The sequence below is a fragment of the Equus caballus genome, chromosome 11 (genome assembly GCF_041296265.1).
Source record: "Equus caballus isolate H_3958 breed thoroughbred chromosome 11, TB-T2T, whole genome shotgun sequence".
Taxonomy (NCBI): Eukaryota; Metazoa; Chordata; class Mammalia; order Perissodactyla; family Equidae; genus Equus; species Equus caballus.
In genome coordinates, this window is record NC_091694.1 from 45,508,935 (window position 1) to 45,536,200 (window position 27,266).

The window sequence follows — 27,266 nt, forward strand, 5'->3', positions numbered from 1 at the left end:
GCCATGACCCCACCAGCAGTTGCCTGAGTCTAGGGGGTGTTTAGCCTCACAGCTCCTGGGAAGCCTTGTGTCCTTTTGAGGCTGACCCCAGTACCTTGCTGTAAACAAGTCCGGCCTCCTGCCATCCCTTCAACCATAATCTGAGCACAAGGGGAAAAAACCCTCAAACACTCCCATTTGTACAAAATTTATTATTACACTTTGTTCAGGACTGCAAGCCATCAGGAGATCAACAACACAACAAACACAAAATAGAAGGAAAAGGGGCCAAGCTGCTGAATGTCACCAGCTTTTCTTGGGAGGGCAAAAGGCTCCAGCCTTTGCGGAGTCTGAAGCAGGAGGAAGTGAGGAAACAACTAGGCATAGAGGTCCTCTCGGTCGGCAGAGTAGACCTCACCCTCCTGCAGGAGGGCAAAGTTGAGGAAGTGGGAGGGTCTGTGCACCTCATGGTAGAACTCTTTGGGATTTGCCAGCTGCAGCTCGTACTTCATGTTGGGGTCATGCCGGACACCTTGGGGTAGAAGGAAATGTCCAGTGTTAACAAAGTCCACCTGCCTCACCCAGCCCAGGCCCCTGCGCCATCTTCCAAACTAGAGTCGGGCCTCAGGTGCTAAGGGCGATGGCCTAACCCCATCCCCACTTCCCTGTGCTCCCCCACCTACCCATAAAGTTGTAGTTCCACGAGGACTGGGCAGGGACCATAAAGAAGCCGAGGAAACGATCTGACAACAGCATCTGGACTCTCTCGTAGTGCGAGGGTAGGTAGCCCTTGGGGTTGTTGCCCTTGTCTGTGTTCTGGCGGCCCCATTCATAGCCACTGGGGGTCAGCTTGTAGGCTGTCAGTGTGCAGGAGCCTGGTGTGAAGCTGGAAGAGAGATGAGGACAGAGTCGGAGCTCAGGCCACCATTTTGGGCCCTGGCCTGCAATGCCTCCCCACCATACTTCCTCCTAAGAGGGCCCAAGCCCACCTGCAGGTGATGATAATGGTCTTTTCGCCATCCCAAGATGGGTTGTCAGCCATGATCTTGGCATGGGTGGTCACATCCTGGGGTGATAGCTGGGGGGACTCATTGGGCTGAGTGTGGATCCAACCTAAGGGTTCCATCTCCTATAGGCAAAGAGCAGTGAAAAGCTATTTACAGCCCCATCTGCAGATAGGAATCCCACCCGTGAGAGTAACATGCCAGCTTTCCCTCCACCACCCTGACAGCAGAGCAGAAAGCCTCCATTCTCCCACACCCCCACTGACCTTGAGGTACTCATGCTGGGGCAGCTGGCCAGGCAGGTGCACGGTCTGGTGAGTGCCCCACTGTGGCACCATCACAATGCAGCGGATCTCCTTCACCTGGGGGTTATCCGGTGGGCTCACTCCATACAGGTATCCTGCAATCTGGAGAAAAGAGAGTCAAGAACCAAAGAGATTCTTAGTACCAGCCCACACTCTGGGCTGTCAGCCCTGCGTTTCATTCCCTTCTCCAGGAACAAGGACAATTTCTCTAAGTGTGCTCAGATCTGCATCAGAATCACCCAGAGGGCTTGTTCAAAATGTTAGACGTGAATCTCATCTCAGACTTACATCAGAATCTCTTGAGCGGGGTCCAGCAGTCTGCACTGCTCACACATTCCCCAGTAAATTATTTAAGTACAGTGTCCATAAACAAATGAGCACACAAGCACACAACTCGTGAATTTTCACAAGCCGAACACATTTTTAAAACCAGCACTAGGTGGTATTTTAAATTTTACATCGCCATCAACAAAGAGGACCAACCCACGTTCCTACAAACTTGCCCACATCACATATTAACAATCCTTTCAAATTCACCAACCTGAGGCCCCAAATTGATGGTTTATAAATTATGAACTTCCCTGATTACTACTAAAGTTGAGCATCTTTCATATTCTATTTGTCATCTATAGTTCCTTTCTGAAATATCTTTGTATTCTTTGCCCATTCTTCTACAGTATCTTTTTTAAAATCAACTTCTGAAAATTCCCTATTTTAGATCCTAATCCATTGTGTCTTAACAGTTATGCAACTCTTCCTGTTTTTATTGTCACACACGAGTTAGTAACTTTGATAATGGTTTGGTCTTTTGTGTCTCGTTTAAGAAGGCTATCCCAATATTCAGGTAATAAATATTCTTCCAATACCGTACAGTTTGGTACTTTACATTCAGATCTTTACTCCACCTGGAGTCTATTTTTGTTAAGTGGTGTGATAGGCAGGATCTAGTTTCCTTTTCCTGTTTCAGTATCATAAAGCATCCTTAACCGCACAGATGTGATACACAACACCATACACACATGAAGCTGTTTCTGACTATACGCTATTCTCTTCAAATAACTTCTGGGCCAATGAGACATCATTCTCTTGACTGCCATAGCTTTGTAATATTTTAATATCTGGTGGGGGCCAAACCCCTCCTTGTTGTTTTGGCTATCCTTGTGTATTTACTCATCCACGAATCTTAAAAACAAGCACCCCAAGTTTCAGGAATTCTCAGGTGAGTTTTAGGCACATAAATGTTGGGGACACACTGTGGCCTAGTTGAGCACACTCACTTGGGCCCGAAGATCAGATATGCAGATGAATTTCTTAAGGACATTCTTGGGAAGGATATAGGTATAACCAGTCTCCTTGATGTCATCAGATGAAACATAGATGTGATTGGTCCTTAGGTGCAGGTTGGCGGCAGAGATGGCCCTAAGAACACGTAGGGAACGTCAGCACTTTTCCATCCAAGAATCTTAGGTAGCACCAGTAGGCCTTTCCATTCCTACCCCTCCCGCCCCTTACAATACCTGACCCTCCATTCGGTCTTAGATGAGAAAGTCTGGGTCTCATAGTTGCTGGTGGTAGAGGTGATGATTTCGTCACCATGCTTGTTGACAGTGCGAGTCTGTGTTGCAGTCAGCTGTGACTGCTCCTTGGTCTGCTTCTCAATCTCAGCTATCTGCTGCCGCTGCTGTGACGGTGCTGAGATCTCCATACCCAGGATGATGTCTCGAATTTCTGATTGTGTCAGTGATGCCACATTCACACTGTGGGGACAGTGTGGGTCACACAAGGATCCCTTCCCCTTGGTCACATGCCTCAATGGCAAGAGTGTAACTTGGTGGGACAGGGGAGCCCATACTCCTAACCCAGATAATCTCAAGTGACGCTTGCAAAAGTGTGAACTGGAGGTATACTAATAAGATTCGTCACATCCCAGGATGTCTGTGTGCTTGTGCACTTTCAGCCATGCTCAAACCTGCTCAACATCCATACCTTGCACTTTTCCTTGACAAAAAGTGCCCTGGCACAGGACAATTCTCAAAAACAGAAACCCTAGAACACGTTCTCAGCCAGAGCTAATACTGGTACTGTCAGTCACCCTAGGGGGTATCTGGAAATCTATGGACATTTTTGTAGCATTATTGCCAGAATGTGGCATTGTTGCCACAATAGCAGGGAAAAGAAGGAAAGAAGCTGTGTGTGTGCTATTAGCAGTGGTACCTGGGGGCCTGGGATGACCAGACCTGTAATGTGTGGACAGTAAAGAAATGCCCTGCTCAATATGGCAACAGTGGCTCCGCCGAGAAACAATGACCAAGAGTCAGACTGAAGCCCCAAAACACAGACACTTCCCACACTATCTGAACACACTGCCCGCCTCTCTTCTACAGGCATCTCCAGGACAATTTCTTGAGAAACTTCTGAGCCTAAATGTTTCAAAAAATCCAGAAACCATACACTGAGCCCCTCATTTCACCTTTTCTGGACCTTCCATCTGTCTCCCCACCAACCCTGCTCACTTGTTTTTCTTGCCGTAGTCAGCCAAGATAAGATCCTTGAGCTGCACCTCCACCTTGATCCACTCCTCGTCAGTCAGAGTGGGCCAGATGTGGTGTGGTTCTGTAATAGTAGTCTTGTCTGGCTTCAGGATCACCTTTGCCCGGTCATTGTTCACATGCAGGGCACGCAGAATCAGGATAAGGCGGGAGAAAGCCTGGGAAGAGATGTGGCAGTGGAGAGGGAAGTCAGCCACTTGATGTTCTTCCCGCCCATGATCCTACCCTTTCAGGGAACCCAGGAATTGATTTCAAACTCTATACCCACACCATGAGTCAACTCGATATGCAGAGCACAGTCACTGTCCCATTCACAGGTTGAACATGTAAAAAGGCCCCATAAGGAGCCTGTGGGAAAAGCTAAGGCACAGGATCTTCTCGTGGCCCCAAACCCACTCCTCTTAGAGTAACCCTCTTCATGAGGTGGCTTCATACCGTGTAAGATGAAATAGTCTTGAGCCAGTCATCATAGAGGTTAAAGAGAACCATCTGGGGCTCAGTGGCTTTAAGGATGAGATCCCCAAACTTTTCCACCTTGAGGCAAGCCTGGAAAGGCAGTTGGAGCTCTGATCCTTTGATCACGATATTGGGGAAGTCCAGCAAGTGCACCTGGCAGAAAATCAAGTTCAAGATTAGAAACAGAACCCATCGATCTCAGCCCTCCTTTCTTCTACCTCATCCACCTCTCACCTCCAATGGATCCAGCATGCCCTTCCTGGTGACAATAATCTGCTTGGGCTGCTCCTCCACAGGCAGAGATCGGATCAGGGCAGCCACCTCCTCAGCTGTCTTCCACTTAGCCAACTAAAAAGCAAGAGAGAAAAAAATGGACATTGAGTTTCCACTCTCCCAGGTCAACTAAAACAGAAGATCCTAGTCTGGAAATAAACTATGTTTCCATTGAGCACTGCTATTGAATGTTAGGTACTTCAGAAGGACAGAAAAAGTGCCAAATAGCCTTGCCCAAAAGGGGTTTTCAACCTAGCTGGCTGGACAAAACTCATACAAGGTAATACCACAAGCCAGTATTTGATTACATCCTACACCATGTAAGGGACAAAAGAAATTAAGGCTAAACGTCATAAAAAGCTGTACAAAGAAACAGGTCTTAAGAGATGAGTAAGACTGCGATTTACAGAGGAAATAAGAGAGTTCATTGTAGAAAGATATACAAGCAAAGCTACAGAGATGGAGATGAGCATCTGGGTTTTAGGACACTAGGATCCTGGACTGATTCAAGAAGAAACACGCTACAAAGGAAGAGAAACTGTGGCTGGGCAGGTGACAGCCCAGCCTAATAGCAAGTATCCAGGAAACCAAAGAAGAGCTCATTTAGCAAGGAGGGAGAGGCTACCAAGGCTCTGAGGCAGAGAGCAGAACTGGTGCAAGCAACATTTTAAGAATGCTTGTTCCTTTTAGAAAAATGATTTTTGCTAGCCTTCTTCCAGATAGGATAGAGATGGAAGACTCAGGAAGCAGAAAGACCAGCTGGTAGGTAATGAAGGACCTCACACACTCTTGGACTTCCTATAGGAAAATACTTCCCTCTTAAGTAATTCAGGCAAAAAGTTCAAATACGATGTTCTCAATCTTTCAAAGTGAGAAACAGGAGATTCTCTCTCTCACACCCACAGCCATACTCTCCCACATACCAAAGAATAAGAGGCAGCAAAGTTCTACAGCTTCTCTATCCTTTAACTTGCTCACCTGCCCCAAACGCTTCTGTCCAGCCCACACAGATGTGTGGATTATCTTGAGGAACAGCTGTCCTGTGCGTGGGTTGAAGATGAAGATGGCCCCATTGATGGGCTTGGTTGTCAAGTTCCCTTCAAAAGTCTAAAGAATAATTACATCAGTTAGCATGGCCTAGACACAACCATCCTGCCTTCATCCCAGTATGTACACACTTGCCCTATTACCCTTCCGTAGGGAAACAGAGTCCCCCGCCCCTAACTCTAACTCTCACCTTGTGGATAGTCACTCTGTAGACATTAGTGTCGTCCACGAACCAGATAATCTGGTTGGAGAAGAGCTCACCATAGTTCTGAGAGGACAGATAGGGCTCAGTGGGCTCAGATGAATAGAGCTGCAGGCCCTTGCGGATCCGTTCACGTAACACATACAAGGCAGGGTTTGCCTTCATGATCTTGGCCATGGCCTGCTGTATGAGAGGCTTGCTGCCTGGGAACCAGTTTCCATAGGCACTGTGAGGGGGGAAGAGGCAAGAAAAGTTAAGGGCAGGCTGGCAGCCCCAGGAATAAAGGAACGAGGCAAAGTGCAACACTAGAGAGGAAGAAAAGACTGTTGGCCAGACTGACAAGTGCTGCTCATGTACATGAAGGCAGAGAAGAGTCACTGACCCAGAGGAGGAAAGGTCCAAACCTCATCTCACCTGGGCAAACTAAAAAACATGTACATTCAACTATGAGGCTGATGGAAAATACATGCTTCTGAGCCCCAACATACCTGTGTAGGTTATAGGCCAGGTCAATGGCAATGAGCACACCTGTGGGTGAAGGGTAGATACTCATGTTGTCTGTAGTGTAGTCCAGGAACTTGGCCCGGGCGTAGCGCTCAATGTCATGGGAATCATAGTCCCCCCAGCGCAACTGGATGTCAATCCAATACTTCTGAGTGGTGGTGCTGTCCATCACATCCCTGAGGGTGGAAAGGAGTCAGCAGTCCAGGCTCCAGGAAGTCACCAGCACAACCAATGTCCCCAGAACCACAAGAATTCTCAATCACTACATCTAAATCTCAAAACCAACCCTTCTGCCTGTTCCAGATCAGTAAGACCCCCAAAGAATCAGCAGACCTCGCTGGCAGTATAGCTAGGATCCAGGCGTAGCACGGGCTCCAAGTTAGAAAGAAAGGCAGGCAAGACGATTCCTAAATTAGTACTGCTAGAAAAGCAGTAAACTAAGCTTCCTGGATGACTAGGGCTGGGTCCTAAGGCACTTACTTGGAGTCTGCCAGCAATGATGGCCGGGAAACATTCCACTTGTAGGAGGCAAAGAGCAGGATATCTGCACAGGAGGAGTTCATCTTATAGGACTTTCGGGGGTGGATTGTCTCCTTTTGCACTGTCTCAATTTCCAGTGCATCCAGTTCCTGATCAAACACCTGGAGGCAAAGGTGGAAAGGTTATGAGTAGTTAAGGAAGCCCACTTAGGGCTTATAGAACTTAAGGTAACGTGGTCTCATCCTCTAGAGCCTCCAGGGTGGACTTTCTGAGCAAGCCGACTTGGCTTTTTGTGGCATCCTCTCCCCTCAATTCTAGCCTACCTGACACAAGTCCATAACGATGCTCTCGTGGATCTTCTGCCACAAGTGAGCTCGGAAGATCTGGATGAGAGAGATCTTCAGGGTGGGGATCTTGCCATGCATGAAGATACCTGTCAGGTCCAGCTGCACCTGAAAGCCTACGTATACCTGACAGGAAAAAGACAGTGACATTAGAGATCAAGAGACTTTGGTTCTCAGGGCATAATTAAGGAAGGAGAAAGATCTGTTTTCATTTCCCCATCTCCTATGTCTACCAGTGACACTCACGTTGGCTCGGTTGATGGTTGGGGACCACCAGAGGGTGAATCTACGATTGGGAATCTGGTTCAATCCTGATCGCTGAGCATTAGTTAGCTTCTTCCACTTCATAGACTCCTCAAAACCACTGGCCTTCTCCCTGGGAAGCAGAAGAGACCACGTAAAGTGATATCCTGCCATCTCTCAGAGCACTAGTGACCCTCTGGGGGTGACTGTCTAGGAAACATAATAGACCATAAAGGCACAAAAGAGAGGAGCTCGGAAGGTTAAGATAGGGGAGAGGAGAATCCTCACCAGAAAAGCCCCTCCCAGGTAGGGAAGTAAGTGCCCTTGAAGAGCGTGTGCTCCAGGATGCCTTCTACACCACCCAGGGCCTGGATCATGTCTGTACGGTAGTTGTTCAGGTTCCAGAGCTTCCCATCATGCCGCTGGTGTGTCCACCAGAAAGGGTTCTGCTTCAAAACCTAGATGGTGAGGTAGGTACAGTCACCTTCTGAGTGCCTACTGCCCAAGGTGCCAGCATGACCATTCTCCTAATTCAGGGAAAATCTCTCCATTATCCCCTCCATGTACCTGGTACTGCTTAAAGTCAGTCCGAACACGCCAGCCCTTATCATAAGCCAGGGTGTGTCGGTCCTTCTGGAAGAGAGTATTAATTCGAGGAATGCCACGATCCCATGAATCTTCTAGATCTTCTAAGGTCAATCGTCTGCCAAAGATAAAAAGATCAAAGTCAAACATGTGCTCATATGAAGAGCTCAGCATTCCTCCCTGGTCAAGGATAACCAGGTCAGATGTAGAACCTCCTTCCTTGTTTCCATAACAATATGGCACGCTCTTCCCCTGCCCTCCATGCAGGCCTCAAAGGTCACCCCCAACAGGACTACTGATGCCTACCTGTTCTGAGCAATGGCCTCTTGTCTCTTAAGTGCATACTCGGCCCAGACCCGCTGAGAATCAATGAACTCACTCTCCCATGGTTGTATATAGCGGTACAAGTTGGGAATCAGCTGGTCTTCTTCATGGCTCATTCCAGAACGAAAGTGTGTAATACCTACATCTGTCTGCTTGGACCACCTGTTTTGGGGCACAACCAAGATTAGGGGAAAAAACAAATAAACTTAGAAGTAAAGAAACATTCCCTTCCCTCAGGGTCTAGCAACATTTTCAGGCAAGTCCTACCTGAGGTCAGACTGAGGGATGAGCACATGGCCCATTGAGAGCATGCCGAGTCCCCCCAACTCCTTAGGAGTGTAGAACACAACAGGAGGGAACCGACTCGGCATCTTGGAGTTGAGGCCAATCTTGATACGTGTCTGGATCTTGTTCTCACACTTCACCAGCAAGTCCAGGAGTTCCTGGGTGTTCACCACAGCCTCTCGAAAGTACGTCATAAGACCAATGAGAGCGGTGTTCCACTTATTCACAATCTGAATACAGTGGGAAAGAAGTAAATTACAGAGGAGCCACTGGCGGGTGGAGGACACGCTGGCGACTACTTGATCTAGTTAGTTACCCTGTCCCTAGTTCTCAAAAAGATTTGAACTCAACATCATTAGGAAGGTATAAATCAAAACCACAACGGGATACCACTTCATACCCACTACACAGGATATAATTAAAAGACAGACAGTGACAAGTGTTGGTGAGGATGTGGAAAAAATGAACTCTCATATACTGCTGGGGGGAATGTGAATGGCCCTTTTAAAAAACAGTCTGGTAGTTCCTTAAAAGGTTAAACAGAGTTACCATATGACCTAGTAATTCTACTCCAAGATATATACCCAAGAAAATGAAAACACATGTCCACACAGAAACGTGTATACAAATGTTCACAATAGCCAAATAATAGCATTATGAGTATACAAATAATAGCAGCAAAATGAACAAACTCAAATGTCCATCAACTGACAAATGGATAAACAAAATGTGGTGTATCTATATAATGAAATATTATTCAGCCACAAAAACGGCTGAAATACCAATACATACTACAACATGGATGAACCTTGAAAACATGCTAAGTGAAAGAAGCCAGACAAAAAAAGGGTACACATAGTGTGACTCCATTTATATGAAATGTCCAGAAGAGGCAAATCCACAGAGACAGAAAGTGGATTAGTGGTTGCCGGTATCAAATTCAGTAAGTAATCCTGGGGTGGGTGGAAAAGGAAGATGAGAAAAACTATTAAAAATTAACTGGGAGGAAAAACTAATGGGGGGGAATAAAAACTAATGGGGCCAGAGAAATTGCCTTCCCACTATAAACCACGAGAAAACTAAATGAGACATATCAAACAGTATTTTCAGACAACTGACAAACAGGCAGCACAGATTATGACTCTTGAGAAAAGGGAAACAAATGAAGTGAGCCGTACAACTGCCCCAGCTGACTGCCTGGTGGCAGTTTCCAAGCTGCATACATTGAGGGGTAACAGAAACAGCACCCAATAGCCTCAGTGAATTGAAGAGACTAGAGTTCGGGAGGCCAAAGCAGCTAAAAGATTGGCAACAGATGTTAGCTCGGGGCAAATCTTCCTCAGCGAAAAAAAAAAAAAGAAAAGAAACTTGTCTTGAGCAAATAGTAGTATTCAGACAGGCAGGATGAAGGGACTGTGGCGTGAGTTAATGGCCTAATCAAATCACAAAAGCTAGAGTGAGCATCTAGCTTACACTCAGGATGAGACAACATAGCCAAAAGAACTATAGAAATGAGGGCCAGGGGCCAGAATGGGCTAGATTTAGGGGTAAAGGCAAAGAGACTCCAGCAGGACAACTCTGAGGCTAAGTTCTCTGACTGTATTTGGTCCTTGGACTCTCCAGCTGTATCCTTTGTGTCACAGAACATCCAGTTCTGCTGCAGTTACCAGTGCTTTATTCCCAGAGGGGGGTAATGTGAATTCCCAAGGAGTCCCATATTTAAGAATAGCACAAGTTCCTGGGGATGAGGGGACGGAGGAAGGCAAATAACATTTAATGAGTGTCTACATGTACTAGGTACCATGGTAAGAACTTTACACACGTTATGCTTTTAAGTCTTCATAAAAGAAACAAATTCAATTTATATAACTTGCCCATCACATGACATGACCGACTTGGAAGAGAATGTGGAAAAATAAAAACTGATGTTAGGATGATGGAATTCAGAGTATTTTCTTTGTTTTGTTAGTATTTAATTTCTTTTTGTGAAAAGGAAATTGGTAGAAAAATTAATGGGAACTTTTACTTTATCATTTTGAACTATGGTACATTAGACAAAGTTTTTTCCCATTTAAAAGTAAATGTGGGGCCAGCCCAGTGGCATAGTGGTTAAGTTTGCAAGCTCTGCTTCGGCAGCTCAGGGTTTGCTGGTTTGGATCCCAGGCATGGACGTAGCACTGCTCATCAAGCCATATTCCACATAAAACAGATGAAGATTGGCAGAGATGTTAGCTCAGGGCCAATCTTCCTCACCAAAAAAAAAAAAAGAAAGAAAGAAAAAAAGAAAAGAAAAGTGTAAATGTATGTGGCAGGGGAGAGATGAACACGCAGAGAACAGGATTTTTAGGACAGCGAAAATACTGTGTATGGTATTATAATGATGAATATATGTCACAATACATTTGTCCAAATGCGTAGAATATACACCAAGAGTGAACCCTAAGGTAAATTATGGACTTTGGATGATTCTGATGTGTCAATGTATGTTCATCCTTGGTAAAAAAAAAAATTTACGACTCAGGTGAGTGATGTTGATAATGGGGAAGTTATGCATGTGTGGGGGCAGGGAGTACATGGGAAATCTCTTGTTTTCCTCTCTCAATTTTATTATAAACCTTAAATTGCTCTAAAAAAATCAAATCTTTAAAAATAAATAAATAATGTAAAATAAAAACGAAAACAGAAAAGAGTAGAGATCTATTGCTAGGCAAAGATGTTCTCTCGAGGTCTCTCTCTCTTTCTCAGCTTTAGACTTCAAGTCATCTAGACATGCTTGAAGCAGTCTCTGGTGAGAGGACTGGTTGTGGGGAGGCAGGGAACTAAGCAGAAAGGCAGCCTCATGGTCCTTCACAAGCCAAGGCAAGTTGGCTGGACCTTCTAAGTCAGGTTATCTAACTATGTGCACCTCTGTTTTCCTCCTGTTATTCCTGGCCCTTATCTAGCCGTGTTTAAACGTTCTAGCCTTATTCCATAGCTGCTACCAGGACTGAAGAGAAGGGTCCTGGCTCCACGCTTGGGCTAGTACTGCATATACCTAATGCAGGAACAGTGGCAGCACCTCAAGTGGCAGTGGCAGCAATGACTACGAGAGAGCCCAAGGGGGAAGGAGAACGTGAGAGGACAAGAAGAAGGCCAGAAGGCCCAGGCACCTCTAGCCCTTCTGGAGATTTCCTGTCTATTATCAACCTCGGAAGACCAGGAACGTTTAATACAAGAACTGCTTTACCGTAATGCACCTCAGGAAACAATATTCTACTATCTGAACATAATCTCTGATTCCTCTCATCAATGAGAGCAAACATTTACTTAGCAATTTATCAAATAATATAGCTTATTATATGCATTATTTAATTCTCACTAAAGCCCTCTGAGCTAGGTAATATATTAGTCTTCCCATTTTGTGGATGAGGGAACTGTGGCCCAGAGTGGATGACTTGCCCAAGGTCCAACTAGTAATGTGGTAGAACTATGATCTGAACTCAATTTGACTCCAGAACCCGTTATTCTAACCACTGTTGTCAACCGTCTCCCTAACCTCTGACATTCCTCCATCACTCAGGCTCTTACCTCTTACATATCTATTCCCTTGATCCCAACATTTCTTCCCCTAGGCCACTGGTCTCTTCCTTCTCTCCCCTCCCATAATCCAGGAGTCCAATAGAGGCCAGCACCCATTTCCGGTGCATCCAATCCATGCCACAACAGCCCTGTGGCAAAACCCCAAAACTAAATCACCACCACACTCTATTGACTTTCTCCATGCTGAGTACTTAGGAGGAATTCACATCTTCTCACAGTTATCTGCATTTTCTCGAAACCCTTCCGGGCCCTCGGCACAGTTTCTTCAACACTCCTGTCATACCCTCACCACTGTGCTCAAGTCCAGCACCCCATGCCCCTCACCCTAGCCCAGGCAAAGCTGAAAAATTCAAGATTTGTTCTACCTCCCCACTAAACTTATCTTCAGTCACATCTATGCAGACCTCTTTTCTATCAGGTTCAGAGGATGTTTCCCTCTGCTTGCCCTTTACCCCTACTCAACTCCTCCATCACTCATCACACTTCTCTGTTGCACTCTGAACCTCGACTGGCTCCTTCTTAATGTAAACATACTCAAGTCACTCCCGTTAAAAAAATACCTGCCTTGACTTACATCTTCCTCTAGGTGGCATCTAATGTCCTTCCTCCTCTTACTCCAGCTCTGGCAAATAAACAGCCCTTGCTGTCTCCACTCCCTCACTTCCCATAAAGCCTCACCCACCGCAATCTGGCTTCTATCCCCACTATTTCTGAAACAGCTCTTGCTAAGGTCACCAATGACGTCCTGGCTGTCAAATCCAATGGATACTTTTCAGGCCTTATCTAACTGAAATGCTCTTAGGCAACTGACACTGTTAAGTGCCCGCCCCAATTGCTGACAGCCTTGGCACCCACGACCCGGTATCCTCCCAGTCTGGCCACACTGCTAATCGGTGTTCCCTATGGCTCTGCTCTCCTCACTCCTTACACTTTCCCTGGATAATCTTGCTCACTCAAGCTTTCAACCATCTCCTTTATGCTGAGACATTCCTAAATCTACATGTTCAATCCAGACATCTCCAAGTTTCAGACTGTAAAGTATCTCCACCTGGACATGCGATAGGAACCTCAGTTACCCCTGACTGCTCTTTCTTTCTCATGGCATTTCTCTCCCTGGATCTTCAATCTCATACTATTTTTCATCAAATCTAAGAGGCCACCAATTTAAGAGGCACCACGAAGAGGGAAAAACACAAACACACACGTATATATTTATCTTGGACTAGAAGAAATATGACATTAATAAATGCCTGCTGGACACCTCCATCTGGATGTTCTCAGGAACCTCAAACTTTCTACATCCTAAACTAATTTTGTTTATGTTCCTTCCTAAACTTGCTCTTTTTCCTGCAGCCTTCCAGTTGGTGGGACCAACATCCACTTAGTCACCCATGCCAAAAGCTGAATATTTTGACGACTTCGTTTCCCTCTGGCATCCCACCAAAATGCAGCTATGATTTTACCTGCTAACTACTTATCTTATCTCTTCCTCTCTTTATCTCTACTTTCACTGCTCTCCTCACTTTTATCTGCACTTCAGTAGTCCCCAAACCTCATCTCCCATCCTACCCCTCTAAATCCATCGTCCCCCACAGCTGCAAGAGTGAACCACCCAACCCAGAAATCTGAGAAAGTCATTCCCGTGCTTATGACCCTCACAGGATTCTTACTGAGGCGAGGCGTGCAAAGCCCTCTGTGATCTGGCTCTTGCTTATCTATCAGCCTCCATCTCCTAGGAGTCCCCCTCCACAACTTTACTCCAGTAAACTGAACTTTCTATACTCCACATATACCACGCTAGTCACCTCTCCTTAACCCCTGGCGGAAGGAACGCCCTCCCTCATCACTTGTTACTTCTTTCAAGACGCCTTTCCTCTCCTTCTCCCAGACTGGGCTAGAGTCATTAACTCGAGTGTTCTCAGTTTCCCAAATAATACAACAGCTGTATAAACACCACGTCCTATCACAGTTCTCTTGACTATGCATCTGTCTCTCCAACTAAGTAGGTGAGCTCAATGAAGACAGACTCTATCTTACATGTAGTGTGTGCATAATGCCTTGAACACAGTAATTATCAACAAACATCAGTGGAATGAACGAGATACAAAATTCTTAATATCAGACCCTTGGAAGGAATAAATCTTCAAAAAAAAAGTCTTCCTTGCACTATACTCCAAAAGAATGTATCATGAGAGATTTTAGATATGGAATATTAAGAAAATACATTCTTAACAGAAGCATTACTAAAAAATTTAAAACACATTTTATATGCTGTATATTTAAAGGGATGTGAAGATCAGAATAAAAGAAAAATGCTACAGCTATGAGTTATTCTAAAGGGAACCAAGATGAGACGACCTTTTCTTGTTTTTTAAATCCAGTTCCACATTATATTTCTAGGTATGTATTAGACTCCTAGAAAAATCCCGGGATTTTCCCTCTGTTTTCTGTCTTGCTTCTTCATGGTCCCTGATACCAACTGAAGTTGTCAGTACAATGAAACCAAACTGAGGGGCAGGAGATTATTCTGCCATTATTCTAAACCTGAGTTGCACATCAAATCTGGGGCTGATCACACCACAATTGTTTAACCTGCCTGTGAAATTCAGTTTTCCCGACTCTGATGATCAATGATTTCAAATTCACCAGTATAACTTTGCCTCACTATCACTGGATGTTAGCAACTGGACAACGACTTTGGAGCACAGCCTATTAAGAATCTGACGTTTCCTTCTCTTTTAGGCATTACTGATGCTCTTGAGAGCGTCAGCCAGGACGTTCATGTGCACCATATGGTGGCACTGAAAGACAACAGAAAAAGCAAGGTGACTTCTTAAACCTTGCAAAAACTAAAGTATACACAGTTAACTAATCCTCAGACTACTTCCTCAATTCTAGTCGCCTTCAGCTGGGCCTTTGGAAGCAACTGAAAGGAAAACGAACACTGAGATAACTAGTTATACTTGCTTTTTTTTGGTGAGAAAGATCAGCCTTGAGCTAACCCCTGTGCCAAACTTCCTCTATTTTGTATGTGGGGCGCTGCCACAGCACGGCTTGATGAGCAGTGCTAGGTCCACATGAAGGATCTGAGCACGTGAACTCAACCCCTACACCACCGGGCTCCTTGCTTTTTAAGATGCCTACTACGTAACTGGTTAAAAGACGAGCTACAGGGGCTGGCCCTGTGGCCGAGTGGTTAAGTTCTCACGTTCTGCTTCAGTAGCCCAGGGTTTGGATCCTGGGCACAGACCTAGCACCACTCATCAAGCCATGCTGAGGCGGTGTCCCACATAGCACACCAGAAGGACTTACAACTAGAATATACAACGATGTACTGGGGGGCTTTGGGCAGAAGGAGAAAAAAAAGAAGACTGGTGACAGATGTTAGCTCAGGTGCAAATCTTTAAAAAAAAGATGAGCTACATGACTTGGATAACAAGCCCCTGGGAAGAGGCAAAAATGGTGATTTTTGTTCAAATTAAAGAATCCAACTTCTACTCTTGCCTTAGAGTCATGACAACTACATAGAAGTAGGCTGCAGAATTCCCATAGAGAATTCTCAGAAAATAATTGTGTGTTGATTTGAGACTCAAATTTTTGGTATAGCCTGCTATATCAAAAATCACAGAGACTGGGGGGCTGGCCCCGTGGCCGAGTGGTTAAGTTCGCGCACTCGGCTGCAGGCGGCCCAGTGTTTCGTTGGTTCGAATTCTGGGCGCGGACATGGCACTGCTCATCAGACCACACTGAGGCAGCGTCTCACATGCCACAACTAGAAGGACCCACAACGAAGAATATACAACTATGTAGCGGGGGGCTTTGGGGAGAAAAAGAAAAAAAAATAAAATCTTTAAAAAAAAAAAATCACAGAGACTGGTAAACTGAGGCAAAGTTGGGAAGAAAGAACAAAGCAGGGAAGAGTAACAAGGGATGTGAGATGGGCGGAGGACATGAGGAAAGCTGGGGCTGCCTGCCTTATATACCTTGGTGAAGGTGGTGGAGCCAGATGCCATCAGAATTTGACGCACACGGTTATGGAAGCGCTGCATTGACTCATCATCCACACGCAGGAAACACTGAGCTGTCCGCTCCTTGGTAACCTAAACCACAAGGTCAAGGTTAACTTGTCTTTGGAACTGCCACAAGAGCAAAGACCAACTCTAAGCCAACCACTAAGCCCTACCCATCCAACAAGGCTCAACTGACTGATAATGAAAAGATGTGCCAATATTCCTCATCCCCATTTACCCTGGAGGTACAGGGGTGACCATTCCACTCCTAACCCCTTCCCAAGATGTACCTCATTCTGTAGGTTCCAGACCCCATCTTTGTGGGTGAACTCCTCATAGCTGGTGCGGCATTTAGGTAGGATGCGACACTCAAAGCCACACATGTTGAACAGCAGGTTGGGGTTGTCCTTACTGTACACTGACACGAAGCTGTTCTCCCACTGAACGGTAGTCACTGACCGTGGCAGACGGTTCTTGATGTCCCAGAACACTGCCCGACCCCTGCCCACAAAGAACATATGGTCACATCAGTCTCCTGGAAGGAACTTTCCTTCAAAGGCCCAACCGATGATATCCCTACAGAGTTCATTCCTCCCACCCAGGTCCAACCTCATAAATCCCCTCTAATTGCTCTCTGGGTCCCTCAGGCTCCTTGCAGCTCCTACAGCCCCAAATTAGACTCACAAGTTGACATCATGCTTCATGAGGCGCATGCGGGCATCCCGGGGCCAGCACTTCTTGTTATTATAGCCAACGATGTTTTCATTGTTGGGGTCAGGGTGCTCTGTCAGGTAACGCTGGATCAGGTCCCGAGCCTCATCTGCTGTGAACCTAGACCAGGCAAGGTGTATTGCTGAGGCCCAAATACACTGGAACCTCATGAGACCTACAGCTCACTGATGGAGCCAATCTCCAACCCCCAACCCACTCAGGGGACTTCATTCCATTTTAGAGCCCAACCTAGCACGAAGTCCACTAAGATACAATAGCCACTTCCAGAGGCAGGCGTATGCCTCAAAGCCTTGCAGGGTAAGAGTCTTGGCAAGCCCTCACCTGAAGAAAATATGAATGCGATCAATGTATCTGCAGAAGAGACGGATGGGGTGGGCAGCCTCGGTGGCTATGTCCTGGAAACTGAGAAAGTCATTTGGCATCTGAGGGGGTCCAGCCATCTCACTGGCCCGATGCAATCCCAACACAAGCAAATCCATCACCAGGCCATAGTACTGCACAATGAACGAGGCAAACTGCAGGCCTCTGATGATCCCATATGAATTCGTATGGTTCATGTCCTAGAAAGAAAAACATAACTCTTAACAACTCTTAACCCATGGCCATGTCCCGGGCTTCTCCAAGGCCCCTTCTCTTCTATCTTCCCCTCAACAAATCTTAACTTAGTGTGCCAGACAGTTTGCCCCTGATTCCTTGCTACCCTGCCTCCAAGACACACCTTATAGTTGATGACGACGTTGTTCTTGGCTGTCATGTAGTCAGCTATGTTGTGGTCCACAATGAGTCGCAGCAGCCTATTAAGCAGGGTCAAGTCGATCTTTTCATACATCTTCTCAAAGCGTGATTCTAGCATGACGTTGCACTCGCCCTCACTTGTCTCCCACACGTCCTGCAGATTATTGATGCCTGAGGAGAAGGTAAGACAGGTCTCCAGCAGGTTAGAAATTCTCTCTTGTGACTAGTGCCTATGGTAGCTATCATAGTCCACTACCCCATCATATCCCACGACCACTCCGTTCACTCATCTGGATCGCTAGGGGTGTCAGCTTTGCTCAATTTAACATCAACACTATTTCCCTGGCACCACGTGGTAAGAGAGTAAACTAATTATGCTGCGCGGATGAGAATCTTGAATTCAATTCACCTCCCTTCCTCAAGGGGCAATCCCAGGAAAGTTTTACCTTGGCACCACTTGTAAACAAGAAGAGGTGGTGGTTCTGTGTCAGCAGGCTTGATCCAGGGTGGGAAAAGACGGCGTTTGTCAGCTTCATACCACAGGTACTGGTCCAGATAGGCGTCAGTTATCTTCTCCAGTGGCTCCACATCATACACTGGCACCAAGTGGCTATAGAGATCCATGAACTCAATGCCCACCTGTGGGACAGGGAAGATGGCTCACACCAATCCAGCAATCACCTGAGGCAACCTGCCACCCTAGGTGCCATGAACAAATAGCACGGCCAAAAAAACTTTGCTTTATGCTATTCTCACTCACTTCTTTAAAGGCTCTCTGCGTGAGAAGGTGACGCTTGATGCGGGACAATGCCTCGTGGGGATTGTCGTAGGCTTGCTCAATCAGACCCAGCTCCTCCCTCTGAGACTGGTTTAACCGAGACTTCACACTGACAAAACGACAGGAAAGGTGAATGGGAAAACCAAGAGGAAGTCAAACCCAGAAAGAACTGAGGCCAAACCTACTTTTTAAAATTTTATTTTATTTTTCCTTTTTCTGCCCAAAGCCCCCCGGTGCATAGTTGTATATTTTTAGTTGTGGGTCCTTCTAGTTGTGGCATGTGGGATGCCGCCTCAGCAGGGCTTGATGAGCGGTGCCATGTCTGCACCCAGGATTCAAACCGGTGAAACCCTAGGCCACTGAAGCGGTGTGCACAAATTTAACCACTCAGCCTTGGGGCCGGCCTCTAAACCTACTTTCTTTAGACTCTGACTTTGATGCCATTCTGACCCATCACCTTCCCACAGGAACGTATCTACTCCACTCCTCACCTGTAAGCTTCCTTGAGCCGCTCCAAGGCCAAGATGAGCAACTTGGTGTCATGCTTGTATGAAAGCGGGGGGAATGGAATGGGTGAGAACCTACGGCTTTCCAACCAATGCACAGTGGTAGTATACACTGCCACTGCTTCCTCTGCTGTGATGTAAGGCCCATCCTGCAAAGTGGACATGATAATTAGCTTCCTACTGTAGCCTAATCCCTCCAGGACAAGGTATGGTTCCAACTCTGCAGTCCACCCTCCTGCCCACGCCCCAGCACCCAGCCCAGCCTACTCTGCCCAACCTTCAAGTAGTTGTGCTGCCGCTCTTGTTCTGCCTTCAGGTAAAGCCGGGTGAGGCGGCCCAGGTTCTTTTTGCAAACAGTCTTATCCACAGTGGCCCCACGGCGGATCCGTTCTCGGTTGTAATGTGCAGTATTGGTCCACCAGTCAGCCTTGGCCTTCACATATCGAAGGATCATATTCTCTATGGGTGTTGGCAGCCCAGGGACCTGAATGTGAACAAGGCACAATGAGAAGGTGATGAGAGCCACACGGCTCCCCCAAGAGAGTCTGGGGGTGATAATCCTAACCCAAGGAAGATGATGTCCATGTCTCCTCGGAGTTGAGGAGACACCCACCTTCCAGGGAATGTTGGCCTTCCAGCAGCGCCAGGCTTCACTGAGGTGCTGCAGGATTGTCCGGGCCTTGTTCTGTTTGATCCCCTCAGGCATCATGTCCAGAATGTCATGCATGACAGCTGCCCGAAGCTCAAGGTCAAAATGAGATTCCACTCGTTGCTTTGTTACAGTCTTTGCCACCCCCTTAGAATGTCGGCCTAGAAGTGAAAGTGATAAAAGCAACATTTGTTGCTTTTAATAAGTCTCTACCTTCTTCCGCACCAACCATGGTTACAACAAAATCAGTTCAGTAAGTATAAACAAAGCATCCATGTGCCCAGCAGGTGCAAAAAGACAAGCTACTACAGATATTTACAGCTATGCTTCTGAGAAATTTCCATCCTGCAAATGCATGATTGCCTCAAGGCCTCAGAGAGAAGCCCAAGAAACAGAATACCAGGTCAGACTCATTGGAGAATGGGACGGAGAGAAAATCCAACAGGAAGGGATCTTTACAGTCTCACCAAGGGCAGGGGACAGAATGAGAACACACATGATCTATCCTTGAAGCGATAATGGGAGAAACTGGACACAGAAAAAACTACTCACCTTCAAACTGCCGGGCCAGGAGGTTGCCCAGCCATCGTTCCAGCAAAGGGGTGATACCACGCATGAAAAAGAGCCAGACTCGCCAGCCAGCAGCCCAGAAGCCACAGCCAGGACCCTTCCCTACAGGACCCTATGATCCCAAGCAGAAGTCAAAAATACAAATTAGCAATTCATTTAGACAACAATAGAAAATTGTGCAAAGGAGGAGCACGTGTACGGCAGTGAAGCAGAAAAAATGGAAAAACTCTGGGACCTCAACAACTAAAATGGAGTGAGAAATTTTTAGGTAGAAACCAGTAACTGAGATTCCCTTTTTAGACCTAAAGGCGGGCTTTTGGGGCAAGTGCTGAGATTCACAAACTCGGGGCAATAATGACACACTCAGAGCCTCTCTCCAAACAGGTTCCTGGAAAGAGCCCTGACCAAATCTAAAAATCACAATGCATCTGAGAAAGTTAGTGTATGAGGGCAGGGTCCCACCGTGTTGAAGCGGTAATAGATGAGATGCTTCAGGTCCTTGCACATGCGAATCTGCCGCATCAGCTTGTATTTGTACCGGTACATGCCCGTCAGCTGCCCCACATGGGCAAAGATGTACTGCAACCCATCCGCCAGCTGCAACACAATTGCCCCATCAGGCTTTAAGCTAGGGCCAGCTCCGTGATCAGCCCCGGCTTCCCGACCTGGGAAAGGGATTGGGCCTATCTAGCCTCACCTGGAAAGCATCCACATTGCCCAATCGATACTGCACGTGACTGTCCACCACCAGCTTAGTTAAACGCAAAACTTCTCGACACAGGTGGAAAGCATTCCCAAAACGAGATTTCTTTCTTTCCTGGGAAAGATGCCAAGAATAGAAAAAAACATTAATCAGCAATGGTCCCAACTGGATGTATGCCCTCCTCAGGGGCCAGAGCAAAACCAGTCCATCCCTCAAGCCCAAGAGACTCAAGGTCCAATGCAGGCACCTTGGTGGTGAGCGTCTTGACAGGTTTGAGGTTGAAGTTGTAATCCAGGTGCAGATAGTTGAGGTTTTTACGATGAATGAGAAGGTTGAGCATGTTGTAGCCCTGGCGGCAAACCTGCAACCCCACCTCCACCCAGTCCAGCTTCGTGGACTGAAAGAATTTGGTGGCTTTGAAGGAGCGGAACAGATACCTGGGGTGGGAAGGAGAGGGAGAGTTAACCTCCTGATTATGCTTGCAACAGAAGTCTGAGCAGGCGCACTCAGGCACCTTACCTCTTCTTTTGGGCTTTAGGGGGCCGGTGCTTCAGGGCATTCAGCACATAGTACTTAAGCAGCTTCTGGTAGGAGACTCTCACTTTCACGGGCTGCCCAGCAGGACAATGCTCCCGATACCTGAGAAAACGAGTGCACCATCTTGGCCCATCTCTCCTTCCAGCCACGCTGGTAAAGGCTGCATCCCCACCCAGTTGGAGTCTTTTCTCCTACACACCCACTACACATCCCCCCAGATAGAAGCCTCACCAGTTCTTGACAAGGGGGATGTCCAGGGCCCGACGGGTGCGACCAGAGCGGAGGTTGAAGGGCCGTGGGGCCCACAGCAGGGCAATGCCATTGGCTGTATTGTCTGTGTAGAGGGGTGTGTCCTTCAGGAAAGGCTCCACAAATTCTGGAAGCTCAAACTCCTCATCATCATCCGGCAATGGTTCCTGGCTCTGAAAGGAGAACCCCCCAAGGGTTCAGCTCCCACTGAACTGAGCACACTTGGGATGAAAGGGAAACTCTCTGGGGCCAAGCACAGTGGCTACATCTGCCATGGAAACTGGGCTGCCTGACAAAAGAAGGCCTAAAGGGCCAGGGCAAAGGGGGCCAAGGGAGCAGAGAACAAGCCAGGGCCAACTAGGAAAGCAAGCATCGTTCCTCACACCCCAACTGGCTCTCCATCAAAGCCCTCCCAAAGGAGCTCCAATACCATAAGAGGTAAACACTGCAATCACTTCCTGCCCAAGCTCCAAAAACTGGGCTTGAGAAAGGAAAGCTATTCATGTTAAGCACACTATGGAACATGGGTGAGTATCAAAAACATTCTAAGTGTTAAGAAGCCAGTCACAAAAGACCACATACTATATGATTCCATTTATGTGAAATGTCCAGAAAAGGCAAATCTATAGATAGAAAGTACAGTCACATGCTACATAACATTTCAGTCAGCAATGGATGGCATATACAACAGTGGTCCCATAAAATTAGTACCACATAGCCTATGCGTGTACTAGGCTATACTACCTAGTTTTGTGTAAGTACACTCTGGAATGGTCATACAACAACGAAATGGCCTAGCAATGCACTTCTCAGAATGTGTCCCCATCATTAAGCGACTTGTGACTACAGATTAATAGTTGCCTAGGTAAGGGAGGTTCAGGGGAAATGGAGAGTGACTGCTAATGGATATGGGATTTCTTTTCAGGGTGATGAAAATGTTCTAAAATTGTATGTGGTGACAGTTGCACTGAACTGTACACTTTAATTTTTTTATTTTATTTTATTTATTTTTTTAAACATTGGCACCTGAGCTAACAAGTGTTGCCCATCTTTTTTTTTTTTTTAATTGCCTCTTCTCCCCCAATCCCTCCAGTATATAGTTGTATATTTTAGTTGTGGGTCCTTCTAGTTGTGGCATGTGGGATGCTGCCTCAGCATGGCCTGACGAGTAGTGCCATATCCACACCCAGGATCCGAACCAGCGAAACCCTGGGCTGGAGAAGCAGAGCGTGCAAACTTAACCACTTGGTCACGGGGCCGGTCCCTAAACTGTACACTTTAAATGGTTGAATTGTATGATATGTGAATTATACCTCAATAAAAGGAATTAAAGAAAAAAAGAACACAATGGAAACAAATCAGAATAGACTATACAGAGAGACTCAGAGGAGTAATGATACAGCCCAGACAGATTATCACAGAAACCAAGATTACACCAATAACTCGGTTTGAGCCAAGTGTCTCTCAAATTAGCTTGTAGCTCAAGGGGAACACTTAACTGGACAGAAAACACATCTCCCTCTAGCTGCATTTTTATCTAATAACACTTCAGCCATGATGAGGAAATTTCTTCTTGGAAGAGCTGAGGTCAAATGTCCCTTCCTCTCACCTTAACGGAGTGCCTATGGGAAATTGGGTTGATCAAAGGATCAAAGTAGAAAGCTGGCAAATCAGGATCCTCCGTTTTGATAAACACAACATTAGGTGTGTGGTACCTAAAAGGAAAGAAGAGTCAGCCAAGGCGCTCCTGCCCAGGCCCAATCTAAATGCCACCAGCCTTCTCCTTTACCCCAGCTGTGTTCTAGTTTTCTCACCAGGTGAGGTGGACATGATGTGGAAGGTTGTTGTACAAGTAAGGAAAAGCAATCTTGTATTCAGTGCGGATAGGCTGCCGGATGATGATCTTGTTAATATCATTGAACTCATTCCAGTCTTCATCCCTAGGGCACAAAATCAAGGATAAGCAGGCTAGTTGGAAACTGTAGAAGCTACAATGAGCTTTTTTTTTTAAAAGATTTTATTTTTTTCCTTTTTCTCCCCAAAGCCCCCCAGTAGATAGTTGTACATTCTTCGTTGTGGGTCATTCTAGTTGTGGCATGTGGGATGTTGCCTCAGCGTGGCTTTATGAGCAGTGCCATGTCCATGCACAGGATTTGAACCAACGAAACACTGGGCCGCCTGCAGCGGCGTGCACGAACTTAACCACTCGGCCACGGGGCCAGCCCCATACAATGAGCTCTTAAGGATCAAGATTAGATTTTATCCAAGTCAAGATGCCTAAAATCTCTATTCCCTTCTACTTACTGAAGATTGATATCTCGAACAAGAGGTTCAAATTTGGGGCCTCCAGGAATGGCCATGTTGAGCGCCTTAGAAGTAAAAAAGGCCTTCAGATCAAACAAATAGAAGTAATTGTCATCTACCAAGTCTGTCAGGAGCTGATTGGCCAGGCGGTAGAGAGTGGACATCATAGGCAGTGTGAACTGCCAGCGCTGGTAAGTGGAACCATTCACATACCTAGAAAAAAAAGAAGTGCCCATATCAGATAGGTCTATCAGCTAGCCAAGCCATACTACCTATTGTTCTCCCAGGACTCCTTGTGGATTTCCCACAGGAGTGGTAACTCCAACCATCACTTACTTCCGGCTGTCCCTCAATGGCTGGTGGTCATAAAACCAGTCCAACACGGGCGCATCCTCCTCAGGGTCCAGTTCTAGCTGAATGGCCTCCAGTGGCTCAACATCTAGGATGTTGTCAGCATAGTCCAAAGGTGGCTCCTCATCATCAAAAGGGGGGAAACGCATCCTCTTGAAATGCCTCCTGTCTCTTTTTTCTCGACGCATCATAATCCACATTGACCTGGAAGCGAACAATGTCACACAACAGTTTCCACCCAATGCTCCACAACCACCACCACCACCACACACCATATTCCAGCCCTATCTCACCCCCACTGGGAGATGTAGACAGGCTCAATGACCCAGGGAATCTCATTGACAAAGGAAATAGCTCCAGTGATGTGGTACAGCACAGGCACATCCCGAATCTGTTCCCAAGGCATAGGCATGTTCTCCAGGAGCTTGAGGACTGCGTGAGGCATGTACTTCAGGGCGCTGCAACATTAGGAAGAGAGATGATTAGAAATGACAAGATGTTCTGCTACTGGTACTGTGCAGAGAAGCCACACGGTATCACAGTACCACTTTCCACAAAAAACCCTGCCTCCAGTCGAAACTCCAAAACACAGACAGGCTCTCCAGGACCAGAAACTCTGCCTCCCTCTCTCCAATTGTGCCACTCTTGTTCTTAAACTTCAGTCCCAAAATACTGGGTTTCAGTCCCTCTAAATCAACAGCTGTCCCTCCAAAGACAGCTTTCAGGCTGTCACACATTCTATTCTCTCTGTACCCTCCCATAAATAATAGTAATAAAATGTTCGCCATACTTTATTGTAACCATTTGTCTCACGTCTGTCATGCCACTAGACTGTAAGCTCCACAAAAGCCATTACTCCCTGTTCACTGCTATATCCCTAGCACCTAGCACATTTCTTGAAAAAATAATTTTCTTTTTTTTTGGAAATAAACAAAACTTCCATGTCTGTCTTAGACCAGCTCACTAAGTGGCTAACATTTTTGTGTCCAAATAGAAAAGGGATTTGGTAAGGCATTTGTACCTGTACTCACTCAGCTTGGGGCCACAGGAAAGCAAGAGTAGAGAAGCCTCGGGAGTTAAACATCCAGAACCTCAGAATTCTGGTGATTGAGGATTACAGGCAACAAGAACGCATCAAGTGTCCTGCTCTGGGCTCCACCTCACTCAAAGATAGGAACATCTTATCACAGCATCAGTGGGACAAATTAGACCTCCAGTCCCCAGACCAAGAAGAAAAATCAGGGCAATAAAGAGCCTAACTGGGGGCTGGCCCAGTGATGTAGTGGTTATGTTCGTGCACTTCGCTTCAGCGGCCCGGGGTTCATAGGTTCGGATCCCGGGCATGGACCTACAAAACGCTCATCAAACGATGCTGTGGTGGCATCCCACATACAAAATACAGGAAGACTGGCACAGATCTTACCTCAGGACCACTCTTCCTCACCCAAAATATAAATTAATTAATTAATTAAAAATTTTTTTAAAAAGCCTAACTGGAAGATCTGGAAATTGTCACAGAACTCTTGTGGTTTTCTCCCTTCTTTTATAACCACCAAGATGGGCTGTCACAGAGGATTCCTGTCCCAAAATGACAAAGCAGCTACCCAGGATTGCAACCTATGGGACAGGGAGAAGGGAAAGGGGCCAAGCTCCAAATGAAGTAATTCCACGATGTTCCTTACCCCAAGTAGACCCTTTTGTCATGGCGAAACTTCCTGTTGGTCATGTCTCCGTGGTCTCGAATGATCTTCCTGACATGTTCCGGGGGCATGTCTTCCTTCTGAGCATCCACAAATCCAAACTTCCGCTTTTCTGCATAGCGCTTGGCTTGCAATTGCTGCCATTTTCGGGCTACAAAGACACCTCAGTTTAAAGGACTGCACACCCTTAGCCTAGTCACTCCCACCTCGTGTCCTCAGGTAAGCTCCTGTCTGGACGAGGGAGGCGTGCGCATACAGCTGGAGAGCTGCCTGCCAATTCTCTTGTCATCTCACTCTGCTTTATTTTTTCTTTCATCACATTTATCACCGGCTGACGTCTCTGTTACAAATTCTTTTAAAGTTTTTATTGTCTATCTCCCTCCTTGTTAATTTACACCCTATAAGGGCAGGAGTTTCGTCTGCATCCCTACTGCTTGGATCAGTGCCTGCAAATAACAGACGCTTTTCAAGACTCGATTAGATGGAAAAATAAGTAGGGCTAATAGAATTGACACCTATTGTTTTGACACTTGCCAAAACAGAGAGAAGGGCCTCAAACCCGCCGCGCGCACGCGCATACCCGCCCCCACAAGCCCAGGGCCCCCACGCGTTCTTCACCTTTCTCCTGCAGCTTCTCCTCCGACATGTAGTCCGGCAGCGGGGCTAGAGGGCCGGGAACCGGGTTACCCGGCCCTCGGTACGGAAATACTCCGGCCATGCCCGGAGAATCTGCGGGGCGGCGGAAGAAAAAAATTAACGAGCCACAGGGCCCGGGCCCACAAGGGGTGCAGCAGGAACGCGTCGAGACACCCGGCCCGCAGCCCCGCCTCGCTCAGAGTTCGCCCAGCCCGACCCTGCCCAATCCCTCCGGCCGCTCGGCTCGACCCCACCCCGCCTCCCGCAGCCCGGCCCTTAAAGCCCGTCACGCACCCCTACAGCCCCTCGCACAGACGGCCGCTTTTCCGCGACGCAATGGCGGCAAGCCTACGTCCGCTCTGCGTTCCCAGCGCCGGGAAGTGCGCAACCCTACTTCAGCAGTTGATCCAATAGACGTCGAAACGCTCAGATGGATTGAAGAGCTGACCAGTTAGAGTTGCACGTCGGGCCGAAAGGGCGGGTCTATAGGCGGAAGGATTTGAACGCGAGGGGGTGTGGTCGGAGGAGGCGCAGGCCCCGCCTTCCGCCTTTCCGAGGCTGTGTCTGCGGTTTCTAGCAGGACTACCAGTCTTAAGCACGTCTGGCGGGGGACGGCGAGATATCCAGGCTTCTAGATTTCTAATAAA

The 27,266-nt window shown here is 46.9% G+C and overlaps 1 protein-coding gene and 1 pseudogene across 1 annotated transcript; both read right to left on the reverse strand.

The window, feature by feature from the left end:
- Positions 1 to 171: 171 nt before the first annotated feature.
- On the reverse strand, positions 172 to 27,258 carry PRPF8 (pre-mRNA processing factor 8). Its single transcript, XM_001504332.5, has 43 exons — positions 26,914 to 27,258; positions 26,602 to 26,712; positions 25,966 to 26,134; positions 24,577 to 24,741; positions 24,269 to 24,487; positions 23,933 to 24,145; positions 23,443 to 23,568; positions 23,238 to 23,343; positions 21,611 to 21,801; positions 21,362 to 21,481; positions 21,090 to 21,279; positions 20,837 to 20,956; positions 20,602 to 20,736; positions 20,122 to 20,251; positions 19,534 to 19,730; positions 19,198 to 19,404; positions 18,906 to 19,069; positions 18,397 to 18,523; positions 18,083 to 18,275; positions 17,620 to 17,807; positions 17,223 to 17,461; positions 16,854 to 17,000; positions 16,460 to 16,670; positions 16,143 to 16,259; positions 8,563 to 8,810; positions 8,278 to 8,457; positions 7,954 to 8,089; positions 7,675 to 7,844; positions 7,390 to 7,519; positions 7,123 to 7,269; positions 6,800 to 6,960; positions 6,304 to 6,495; positions 5,804 to 6,041; positions 5,545 to 5,673; positions 4,528 to 4,641; positions 4,273 to 4,446; positions 3,802 to 3,995; positions 2,806 to 3,045; positions 2,566 to 2,707; positions 1,250 to 1,390; positions 969 to 1,108; positions 663 to 865; positions 172 to 511 (listed from the first exon to the last, which is right to left on the reverse strand). The coding sequence occupies exons 2-43, from the start codon at positions 26,699 to 26,701 to the stop codon at positions 357 to 359; spliced, it is 7,008 nt and encodes a 2,335-aa protein (XP_001504382.1). The 5' UTR covers positions 26,702 to 26,712; positions 26,914 to 27,258; the 3' UTR covers positions 172 to 356.
- LOC138916298 (small ribosomal subunit protein uS8-like) lies at positions 14,422 to 15,084 on the reverse strand (annotated as a pseudogene).
- Positions 27,259 to 27,266: the final 8 nt, after the last annotated feature.

Bases quoted from the DNA above. Each gene is read 5' to 3' on its own strand.
- PRPF8 (XM_001504332.5), bottom strand. From the start codon at position 26,701: ATGGCCGGAGTATTTCCGTACCGAGGGCCGGGTAACCCGGTTCCCGGC. The intron at 7,520-7,674 runs GTGAGGATTCTC...TCTGCTTCCCAG, and splicing joins ACCTGGGAGGGGCTTTTCTG to GGAGAAGGCCAGTGGTTTTG. The intron at 2,708-2,805 runs GTATTGTAAGGG...ACGTGTTCTTAG, and splicing joins AAGACCGAATGGAGGGTCAG to GGCCATCTCTGCCGCCAACC.